This window comes from Microcaecilia unicolor, chromosome 2, assembly GCF_901765095.1.
Source record: "Microcaecilia unicolor chromosome 2, aMicUni1.1, whole genome shotgun sequence".
NCBI lineage: Eukaryota > Metazoa > Chordata > Amphibia > Gymnophiona > Siphonopidae > Microcaecilia > Microcaecilia unicolor.
The window spans coordinates 238,000,163-238,012,511 of NC_044032.1; the positions used below are offsets into that span (position 1 = coordinate 238,000,163).

Consider the following 12,349-nt stretch of genomic DNA (forward strand, 5'->3'; position numbering starts at 1 on the left):
GAGAAAGGGGCAACAGTCAATTGAGGTCAGTGCTCCAGACTAAATGGGCTTAGCAGCTTGCAAAAAATAAAGGAAACTTTAAAGAGCCAAAAATAAACCTAGTAAAAATAAAGGGACATTAAATAACATAGTAATGTAGTAAGTGACGGCAGATAAAGACCTGAAAGGTCCATCCAGTCTGCCCAACAGAAGTGTAAAAAGTAATAGCTAAGAAAAGAAAAACTACCTGAACGGGAAGGCATTGCGAAAGAGATACTTGCACTGAGAGAACACAAAACACATCCCTCCTTGCTCCAGGAAGCCACCAGCGAATGCTTGGTGAAACGCTACTAGAAAATTCTTAAGTCTCATTAGGCAGCATCTGCACTAGGTTCTGCCGTTTGATGTCACCCTGCTGTGAGAATACGAAGGCCTGCTTGTTCTCGGAGAACTTATAATATTCAATACGTTACCCAAAAATATGTCCCAGCCCATGTGAATGTCCACCTATACAATATGCACTATTGATGATATGCACATATTTACAAAAGAGTGCGTAAATGCCAAATTTTTCACATGCGTGTATGTGCACACATGCTATATGTGTGTAAAGACTGATATTCAGGTCACTTACATGCATATTTGCTACGTAAATTTTAGAGGTAATTCTGTAAAGAAAGCACTAACTCCCAGATTCTATATATCGCGCCTAGCATTCCACGCCTAAATCTAAGCATATTCCATAACAATGCACGTAACTTAACTGGCTTAACAAGTCAAATAGCGTTAACAGCACTTAAGCAATGAGAACTAATTGGCAATTAGAATTTACATGCATAACTCATTAAGCATATGCTGTAATTAACTACGCCTAAATTCTAAAGTGTGCAGTTTAAAAAGGTCGTGGCTATGGGCAAGGAAATAGGCGTTTTGTGGGCGTTCCAAAATTTACATGCGTTGTTAAAGAAGCCATTACGTATGGGATGTAACAAAGCAATCCCTAAATAGGGTGGGAACAAGCCACACCACGCGCTAGCACCTGTGCTCCAAAACGCGCATCCCTCCTGACAGCCACATCAAGCCTGTAATGTCGGGCGAAAGAGAGCTTAGAAGCCCATGTTGCAGCACTGCAAATCTCATGAAGAGATAGTGCTCCAGTTTCCGCCCAGGAAGAGGAAATCGCTCTTGTGGAATGTGCCTTAAAGGCTTCAGGCGGAGCCTGGTCAGACAGCAGCTATGCTGAAAAGATAGTTTCTTTGAGCCAATGGGCAATAGTGGCTTTAGACGCTGAAGACCCACTGCGAGGACCTGCAAACAGCACAAAAAGATGATCAGAGGTCCTGAAAGCATTTGTAATTCGCAGATACTGCAACAGAGTCCTGCACACATCCAAAAGGTGCAACTGCCCAAATGAATCTGGAAACTCCTCCTCAACAAAGAAGGGAAGAAAAACAGGCTGGTTTAGGTGAAACGCTGAAACCACCTTAGGCATGAAGGAAGGCACGATCCGAACCGTGACCCCTGACTCTGAGAATTGCAGAAAAGAGTCTCTACAGGACAGCGCCTGGAGCTCTGACACTCGTCTCGCCGAGGTAATGGCCACTAAAAAGAAGGCTTTCAGTGTCAAATCTTTCTCTGAAGCATGCCGAAGCGGTTCAAAGGGAGCCCCCTGAAGGGCCTTCAATACTAACCCCAGGTTCCAAGCTGGACAAGGTGCCCGCACGGGAGGACGGAGCCTAAGCACCCCTTTAAGAAACCGTGCCACATCTGGATGAGCAGCTAAGGACAGGCCTTAAACCTTGCCAGACAGGGAGGCCAATGCTGCCACTTGCACCCGCAGGGAATTATAGGCCAAGCCTTTGTGTACACCATCCTGCAAAAAGTCCAGAATCGGCGAGACAGGAGCCTGCAACAGAGAAAGCACTCTTGAAACACACCAGACTTCAAACTGGTGCCAAATCCTGGCATAAGCCACGGAAGTGGAGCGCTTACGGGCCTACAGGAGAGTGGAAATTACCTTATTTGAGTAGCCTTTATCTCTCAATTGCGCCCTCTCAATCGCCATGCCATAAGACCAAAGCGGCAGGCGTCCTCCATAGCCACCGGCCCCTGTGACAACAGGTGCGGAACCAGAGGTAACAGAAAGGGAGCCTCCAACAGCATCTGTCGGAGGTCCGCATACCAAGGCCTCCTGGGCCAATCCGGGGCGATGAGCACCACTTCTCCTGGATGCAGCCGAATCCGCAGGAGCACTCGCCCTATCAAGGGCCACAGAGGGAAGACATACAGCAAGCCCAGGGGCCAGGGTTGAGCCAAGGCATCCAACCCGGCAGAGCGAGGATCCCTCCATCTGCTGAAGAAGCATGGGACTTTGGCATTGGAACTGGTCGCCATAAGGTCCATCACTGGCTTGCCCCATTTGGCACATATCTGCAGGAATACATCGTCTGCTAGTTGCCACTCCGCTGGATCGATCTGATGCCTGCTTAGATAGTCGGCTTGCACGTTGCTCTGACCTGCAATGTGAGCTGCTGACAGGAACTGTAGATGCAGCTCGGCCCAGTGGCAAATATGTTCGGCCTGTGGGGCTAGAGCTCTGCACTGAGTTCCGCCTTGTCGATTTATGTAGGCCACTGCTGTCGTGTTGTCCGACATCACTCAGACAGCCAATCCTTCCAGGGTCACTTGAAAGGCCAGAAGAGCCAGAAACACCGCTTTCAACTCCAGGCGGTTGATAGACCACTCCGACTCGTCGGGCGTCCACAGACCCTGGGGGCATGCTTCCCCTGGCAATGTGCGCCCCAGCCCTTTCAGGCTGGCATCTGTCACCACCAGGCACCAATCGGGGAGCGCCAGCGGCATTCCTCGCCGCAACATGCTGTCCGAGAGCCACCACTCCATACTGAGGCGGGCCGCAGGGAGCCAAGAAAGTCTGCATTGATAATCCTGAGATACTGGAGACCATCGTTGAAGTAGAGAATACTGTAGAGGTCTCAGGTGCGCTCGCCCAGGGCACCACTTCCAAGGTGGCCGTCATCGATCCCAACAGCTGGACAATGTCCCAAGCTCGCGGGCGGGGCATCCTCAGGAGCAGACGGACCTGATTCTGAAGCTTGCACCGCCTTTGCTCAGGAAGAAACACATAGCCCGAGGCTGTGTCGAACCTGGCCCCCAAATATTCTAGAGATTGCGAGGGGGTCAGGTAACTTTTGGCCGTATTGACGACCCAGCCCAGAGATTGAAGGACTGAAACCACTCTGGCTATAGCTAGATGACTCTCTTTTTCTGAGTCTGCTCTGATGAGCCAGTCGTCTAGGTACGGGTGAACCCGGATACCCTCTCGCCTGAGAAAAGCAGCTACTACCACCATTACCTTGGAGAAGGTTCGGGGAGCTGTGGCGAGGTGTTTTCCCAACACCGCAAACTGCAGAAACTTCTGGTGCGGGGGCCAAATTGGAATGTGCGCCACACTCAGAAGGGGAATTAGCCCTTCTGCGTTTATCAGGAGGATAAGAAACAGGCAAAGCCAACTCCAAAAGGCCAGGATCCATCAGGGGGTAGGCAGAGGTTCCGAAGATCCTGTGGAAGAGCTCTTTTAAGCATGTATGCCTTATGCAGCATTAAAACAAAATCAGGGGAGAAAACCGCTCCCTGACCGCCCAGATCCTGCCCAGGGCTATCAGCTCTATCATAAGCCTCACTCAGAGGACCCCCCCCCCCCCCCCCCGGATTCAGGGCTCTCCATCGCAACGGAGGCCTTGCCATGTGGAAAATCCAAAATGGCGTCCGCTGCCAGCTCAGAGCGCGGAAGATCGCCGCTCGCCATGCTCGGGCCGGCTCTACCGTCTGTACAGCACGATTTACAGAGCCCTGCTGCTGATTTGCGCTTGCCACATTTAGAACAGCGCTTTACAGTCTCCGCAGTCATCGCCGAAAACGGCGGTAAAATTCAAAATGGCGGTTCGCGCCAAAAACGTCCCGATCGCGGGCCTACCCCGGAGGAGTCAGAAAACACTCTTACCTCACTAGACCGAGTATCACAGCTCCGGTCCTGCAGAAGAATCTCAAGAAAAATCCCTGTTTCAAGATCGCTGCGCTAAAGCGCGACGCAACTTTTTTTTTTTTTAACGCTGTGAGGAAAGCAGAGGCAAAAGAGGTAAATAAATTCACTCCGGAGGCTCAGATAAGTGGGAAAGGCGAACCAATGTGCCTGCATCCACTGAGTGGGAAAGGACAGGGAAAAGCAAGCTAATATGTCCACATCCACGGGGGAATGGGTAAGGCAGGGAAAGGGCTGACCTATATGCCTTCAAAGTGAAGCCGCTATAGCCTCTAACACCCCGGCTAACAACTGGCAAGCCAGGAGCCACCCCCAGGCAGATTTTTGATGGAGCTCAAAGAAGCTGCCGCCACCCTGATTGGGAAGATAGAGAATACTGGAGAGGCAGTGGAGCTAGCTGGCCATGAGGCACAATGAAAAGTTGAGTGCTCTCTATCTCCCCCTGCTGGGTGGAGGAGTGGCCTAGTGGTTAGGGTGGTGGAGTTTGGTCCTGGGGAACTGAGTTCAATTCCCACTTCAGGCACAGGCAGCTCCTTGTGACTCTGGGCAAGTCACTTAACCCTCCATTGCCCCATGTAAGTCGCATTGAGCCTGCCATGAGTGGGAAAGCGCGGGGTACAAATGTAAAAAAAAAAAAAAGTAGCACTGACAAATTGATACTGATTAACAAAAGCTTCAACTGGAATGCCCAAATTCTCTCTCCGCTCAAGCAGACGGAGCAAGACATTTCAGCTCCTCGGTCTATCCTTTGAATGAGCTGAGGTGGTCAAGGCGTCCCCCTTCAGCATGTTCTTGGCACCATCACTTGATGCACAATTCCTTGGTTTGCATGTCAAGCCTTCCCGTTCGGTAATCACTGTTGGACGTCCCGATTTTAGGCCCTCCCTAGTTCCACCCAATACACGCCCCCTTGCTATTTGGACATACTGCAGTATTGAACGTCCCTTTTCTGCTTTTGTAAAATTGGGGTTTGACCATTTCAAGCACATGGATGTCCATTTGGGCATTTTGAGACATCCATATGCTTTGAAAATAAGCGCCCTTAGTTGTAATTCTATAACCTTAGCACATAACTCCATTATCCTTAACTGCTAGGGGATGTGGATATGAGAGTGGAATGGGCAGGTAAGAGGAATGCCCAGAACTTATGCACTATATTTATAGACTAATGTCAGTTATGCGCATAACTAACGGTATTTAGGCGTCAGCATTTATACCTGTCTTTGACATAACCTAAGTGGTCGTGCCTCAAGTTAAGCATATAAATGGGGACTTACGCTGTGTCCTGCAAATGTTAAGACTGAAAGTAATTAATCAAATCCAGTGTGCAGGAACTAAGGCTGATTCTGGACAAACTTCTAGGGTCTGTGTCTTGCAAATGGCAAAATACAAGTGAAGTTTGGCAATTCCAGTGTTGTAGATCACTTTATTGCCACGTGATGCGACTGAAGGAGAGGTGCAGCTCAGGGGGAAGGGGAAGACATTTTGGCTGGTAAGTTGAATACTGTCAGCAATATTTAGGGATGATATGTGGTTATAGCCAAGACTCCATCATGTTTGGCTGCCTATATGGTTGGCATGGTGGCGGGCGCAGCTCTGGTCACCTTGTTGGACAGACTAGATGGACCGCATGGGTCTTTATCTGCCATCATTTACTGTGTTACTGTATATATTCTATAACAGCAATTACACGCCTAATTACCATTATAAAATTTGCACTTAGCATACATACATTAGGTACCTAACTTTAGGCAGGTGTCCCAAAGCCTCACCATCTGAAGACATCAGCAACCCGCCAAAACTGCAAATCCCTAGAGAAAACTGCAGCAGTCAGCACTTTGAGCCATCAACACTAGCACCCTGTACATGCTCAGTTCATGCGCAATAAGTGAGCATGTACAGGGTACTGGCATCAGTGGCGCTGAGTAGAGAATGACTGCGGGATGGAGACCCGCAGTAACCATGGGGATGGGGACAGATCCCGCGGGGACAGGGTGGGGATGGGGCCAGAGCACATGAGGACGGGGACAAACTTTGTCACTGTGTCACTTTCTACTTTGAAGCCTATTAATGAACAGGACTGTTATTTATGTTTAATTTATGCAGATATTTTTAGTTTTTGGAAAAACAAGCAAACATGCTAGCCATAGCTAGCAAAATTTGCATGGAGGATCCTGTACATCCTACTACTAGCATATCTTCTAAGAAGCCATCTTCTATTGCAGGAGGGACTGTGGAAGACAGGAGAGCTAGACTGAATCCTGAGATTGTTGATGACTTCTTATTCATCCACAGATTAAAAAAATCTCCCCTCTAGGGCATACAGAATGGGTTATATTTTGTAGCCCCCTGGACAATTTAACAGGGTGGATTAGGTTTCCTTGGGGTAGTAGAAGTCAGCTATTGTTGGGGTTGGAAGGGTAGAGGGTGGTGGTAGTGGGAGAGTTATTATAGCTGCTCGTTGTTATTATTGTTTTCTATTTGTAATTTATACACAACAGTTGCATAGCATATTATTCCTTTTTATACTTTAATAAAAAGATTTAAATATAAAATCATAAGAGTTCAAGGCTTCTGCAGATGAGAACAGAGCCCACGGGGATGGGGCAGGAATGGGGACAGAACCTGCGGGGACGGGCCTGTGGACACGGAGACAGACCCCAGGGAGATGGGGCGGGGACAAATTTTGCCCTCATGTCATTCTCTAGTGCTGAGATGAGGTATATAAGCATACTAGTAAAAAAGGCCCGTTTCCGAAACAAATGAAACGGGCGCTAGCAAGGTTTTCCTTGGAGTGTGTATTTTTGAGAGAGTGTGAGAGAGAGAGAGAGAGAGAGAGAGAGAGAGAGTGAATGTGCGAGTGTGTGTGTGTGACAGAGAGCGAGTGTGGGTGTGTGTCTGTAAGAATGAGTGTGTGTGTGATGTGTGTGGAAGTGCGTATGTGTGACACAGTGAGTGTGAGAGTGTGTTTCACACAGATACAGTGATTGGGAGAGAGAGAGTGAGACTGTGTTCGAGTGTCTGTGTGAGAGAGAGAGAGTGAGACTGTGCGCGAGTGTCTCTGAGATAGAGAGTGTTTGTGTGGGAATGAGAGTGTGTGTGAGAATGAGTGTGTGCCAGGATGGTCCCCCCTCCTGCAAGGTGCCCCCTCCCTGTCTCCCTGCCATGTGTAAATGTGTATTTGTGAGAGAGTGAGTGTGTTTGTGAGAGAGAGTGTGTGTGGGAATGAGAGTGTGTGGCAGGATGGGCCCCCCTCCTTCAGATGTGGCCCCCTCCCTCTCCTCCTGCCAGGTGCAAGTGTATGTTTGTGAGTGTGAGAGAGTGAGACTGTGTGCGAGTGTCTCTGTGAGAGAGTGTGTGTATGGGATTGTGAGTGTGTGTAAGAATGAGAGTGTGTGCCAGGGTGGCCCCCGTCCGCCAGGGTGGCCCCCTCCCTCCCAGGTGCAAGTGTGTGTTTGTGACAGAGAGAGAGAGTGTGTGTGGGGGAATGAGCGTGTGTGCCAGGGTGGGGCGCCTCCCTCCCCTCCCCCTCCCAGATTTAAGTGTGTGTTAGTGACAGAGAGAGAGTGAGTGTGTGTGAGTGTGTTTGTGAGAGAGAGAGAGAGAGTGTGTGTGTGTATGAAGGAGAGTGTGTGCCAGGGTGGCCCCCCTCCCTCATTGTCTGCTTCCCTGCCAGGGGCCCCCCTCCCTCTCTCCCCACCTCCTCCTCCTCCAGCCCTCCCTGCCACTTGATCCCGTTCTTCGGTACTCCTCCCCCTGTCTGCTAGCACTGATGTTTACCTCCTCCTCTTCTGTCCCTCCCTGCCTCTTGATCGGCGACCTTCGTGACTCCTCCCCCTGTCTGGTACACACCCACCGTCTCCTCCTCCGGGCCGCCCTGCCACTTGATGTTGTATCTTTGGTACTCCTAGGGCTGGCGCTATAAAAAGAAGCGCTCAGCTGTCCAGAGCGCTAACTATAAAGAATGTTTAAGAAAATGTAAAAACGCGGCACCGCAGGCAGCCTTGAGGCATTGGCTGCTGGCTGTGCAGGCTCCTCCCGTCTCTTACGTCACTGCCCCCGGAGCGACGTAGGGGTAGTGACGTAAGAGACGGGCGGAGCCTGCACAGCCAGCAGCCAATGGCTCAAGGCTGCCTGCGGTGCTGTGTTTTTTTTTTTTTTACATTTTTTGTTGTTTGCGCTCAGGTTAGTTAGCTGATTGTTTTTTTTTTGTAGCACAGGCCTGGGTTGGTGTTTACTGGGGTGTGGCGTTCAGTATGTTTGCGATGTCAACCTTGGGGGGGGGGGGGGGGTGTTTTGGTGACGGGCGGCGACTTTGGGGGGTGGGGGAAGTTGGGAAGGGCGGATAGTGTGTTTCCAACCTTCTAATGGGACGTCAATTTAGGTTGAGCGCTGTTATTTGCTGAGTGCTCCGCCCTCGACGTCATTACGTTTGATGCGTGGGCGGGGCAGACACTCATGGAGCAAAAAAGTGGTCTCAGCCGCCTCACTTTAGAACGTTGGGAAAGTGAGGCTTCATTAGAATGTTGGAGGTGCGTTTTATATAGAGAGATAAGAAAGGCAATGCATGCTAATCTCTGTCATGCATAATCATTGTGGATATCCTGAAAACCTAACCAGCTGGGTATCCTCTGGAAGACTGAGTTGAAAATCCCTGAAGTAGGATGATGCAAATGTACCACACCAAAACCATTTTAGAGTGAACTTGAATTTTTCACAATAAACCGAGTGTAAACCCTTATTAACCTATGCCAGAAGCAAGGGAAAAACAAAACAAAACAAAAAAAGCTAATCAAAACAAACACATAGTTTGAAATAAACCCAAACAGGCATTTATAATTATCTCTGCCTTACTTATCATGCAATTATGACTTCTGTTTCCTTGGCATATATAATTAGATTGTTACACAGAAAAAAAAAGTCTTAGATAAAACTGTTCCTGCTGCATGAACATGCGCTGCCCAGCAATTTTCTACTTTAACAGTCTTACAAACAAAGGGAGGCAATGCAATATCAGGAATATGTATGTAAGCCACATGGGAGTAGGCTTAAGGCCTAAGCCGTTATAGAATACTAGCTCCAAGCTGCGTTGATGAGCTGAAATAGAGGCACATCTTGTGAAAGGCACACTTACTTACACCAGCCATAGACCTAAGTGTGCCGTGCAATGACCGCAATTGATAGTATTCTATAAAGTTGCACATGTCCTGCCCATGGTTTACTCATTGCAGTTATGTGCTAAGCAACTTTGGCATGTACGATATAGAAACTGAATCTAGCACTTATGCGTATAAGTGCCCATCACTGGCGCCTCTGACACACACAAATGCATTATTCTATAACATACATGCATATTTGGTGTCTAATGTTAGGTGCCATGTTAGAGAATTGCCCTTCCTGGGCACAGGCCAATAACAAAAAAGTGAACTAAGGTCTTCCATAAAGAGTTCATTTGACTATCAACTACTTCAACAACAGGAAAGATGAGAGGAAAACAATTTTATTTCAATTGCAACAGTGACTCAACAAGATTAAAACCTCAGCAGACACTATTTGTTGTTCTTTTTCAAATCACCATATTCATTACCATCTCTGTTGTCAGCTTATTCAAACACTCGAGGGGAATGTTATTAGCAAGGTCTAATTAGACTAATTTTTGAACTGGTTGCTTCAGAATCACATTAGTTGTCTTTTTAAGGGTGACACACATAAGACTATGTATGGTATCACGTTAAGACTGGTCGCCTAACAAATCTAAGTAGAAAATATTTAAGTATTATTTTGTATTGCTGTTTCATTCCACAGTACTAGATGTCAAACTATACTACACCTATTTAGAAATCTTCTTTCCCATTTTATTCAGCTCCCAACCCATGACCTTGCTAATCTTGCACAATTGATTTTTGGATAATACAAAAACATTCCTGTAGACAGCCTGAAGAGCAGATGATATTAGTCCATGGCAATCAGGCTACGAGAACTATGCAGCAAGTATTTAAAATCTGAATGCAGCACTACCAACTACAAAATCGTAACATAGTAGATAATGGCAGATAAAGGGAAAAGGAAATGGGACTTGATATGCCGCCTTTCTGTGGTATTTTGCAACTACATTCAAAGCAGTTTACATATATACAGGTACTTATTTTGTACCTGGGGCAATGGAGGGTTAAGTGACTTGCCCGCAGTCACAAGGAGCTGCAGTGGGAATTGAACCCAGTTCCATAGGATCAAAGTCCGTTGCACTAACCACCAGGCTACTCTCCAGTCTGCCAAACAAGATAAAACTCATAACATAACGTATGATGTGATACTTCATATGTATATCTGATCTTGATCTGTCCTTGCAATTTTCAGGCATAAACCATAGAAGTCGGCTCGGCACTGTCTTGTTCTCCAACTTCTGTATGGGCTTTTTTGAACCTACTGTTTGAGTGGCGGTGTAACCTAATGGTTCAGAAATTGATGGGAAGCCAGGAATCAAACCCTACTTCTTCCATTGATGTACCTTGCGACCATAGGCAGGGCACTTCACCTTCTACTGTACTAGACTAAGTCCTCTCGGAAAAGGAAATCATTCATGTACCTGTTTGTAATTCAAGTTGTGCCTGGAATAATTAAATCTAAAATAATGCACATTTTTCTATTTTTTTTCTTATTCTTTGACCTCCTTTCCTTTCTTTTTCAAACTAGCATTTTGAGAGCAATTTTTAACCATTGCATAATCACCACTTTAAAAGTCATAGCTGTGCCTCATCAAACCAATGAAAAAAGAAATCTCAAGGGGAAAGCAAAAGGGCTCCTTTTACAAAGCCATGCTAGCGATTCCGATGCAGCAAATGCAACAAAGCTCATAGGAATTGAATAGGCTTCGTTGCATTTGGTGCAACAGAATCGTTGGCGCAGCTTTGTAAAAGGAGCCCTAAATATTCAGAGACCAAACTCAAAAACTTTCATTTGAAACTCTATGTGCTGTACACTGAGGTACAGAACGCATACATCTAAACAGATTGCATATATTCAAAAACAGCCCAAAACAGGAAGAATGGAGAGAGAGAGAGAGAGAGAGAGCGAGCGAGCTAGGGATGAAATGAATATGGCATGTAAAATCTAGTCAAAATGAAGGCTCCATTCTTCACACAGAGGGTGAAGACAAAAAGGAAAGTGGGGGCACTTTAGGTTATGGCTGTTTGTGCTCTTTGTGCACTTGAAAGATTATTTCTTGTTACATCCTCCTCAGAGATAAAAATCATTTTATATAATGTTATCATACTTACAGGCCTATTTTCCTTGAACTCCAAACAAAAGTCTAAGAAATCCGTGTTTACACCTCCGGCATGAAAATATGAATGAATATACCAAAAAGCTATATGTCATGATTAATGATGGGCGCTATGGCATTCATTAATTCCTCGACGGGCCGCACTAAAATATTCGTCCTCCTTATTGGCCACATTACAATTACTTAAGGACCCAAATTTACATTATGTAACTTAAACAGATTTTAAATTTAGAATGCATATTATATACTACGTCGCGGACCACACAGAACTTCCCCGCAGATCGTATGTTTGACACACCTGCTATAAATCCTTTTCTTCCGGTTATTTTTAGCATTTTATACTAAGATTTCAAGTTCTTTTTACCCTACTGAAGCTCCTCCTCCCAAGATATCAGATTTTTGAGGAGAGAGAGAAACAGGGCTGGATCACTATTTCCAAAGTTCAGGAGCTGTGCCACTTTAAGCAATATGCCTTATAATTGACCTATATTGCAAGAAAAAAAAAATCTAATTGCTCTTATAGCTTCCCAAAACAACCATTTTATCAAGGAAATATAGGGCGCAAACCAATGCAACTAGGACCTTACCTGTCCTTGTAGTTTATCACTGTATCAATAATGGCATTCATTTGTTTAGTCAGTTTGGGTGGGTTCGGTGATAGTTTCTCTGCAGGTGGTCTGCCTCTCCTTTTCTTGGCTTTATCTCCATCATCTTTACCAGAGTCCTTATCCACATTTCTTCGCCGTTTTCGCTTCTTAAGTCGCACTTCCTCTTCCATTTCTTCCAAGTTGCCGTCCTCAATTGCCTAGCAGCCAAAGGGGAGAGATACCTAAGCATTAGTAAAAAGGACACACCAAAAATATGTTCATAACTTGACAATGAACCTTTTTTTATGTTTTTTAAATAAAATTACTGCTAAAAAAAAGCAAATTTTTAACTGCTCAGTAAAAAAACTACTATGGTGATGTGGTGGGGGGAGGGGAGACAATACAGAACCTATCTTGTAAAGATATGTCTTGAGCTTAGTT

At 46.3% G+C, this 12,349-nt stretch overlaps 1 protein-coding gene across 5 annotated transcripts in view; it reads right to left on the bottom strand.

Annotated features, from left to right (window-relative positions):
• Positions 1–12,349, bottom strand: part of SMARCA2 (SWI/SNF related, matrix associated, actin dependent regulator of chromatin, subfamily a, member 2) — a 679,721-nt gene that overhangs the window by 136,506 nt on the left and 530,866 nt on the right. For all 5 annotated transcript variants that reach the window (XM_030193821.1, XM_030193826.1, XM_030193822.1 and 2 more), the window contains one exon: positions 11,909–12,126. In XM_030193821.1, the coding sequence (XP_030049681.1) occupies positions 11,909–12,126 (218 nt within the window). The remainder of the gene's footprint in view (positions 1–11,908; positions 12,127–12,349) is intronic.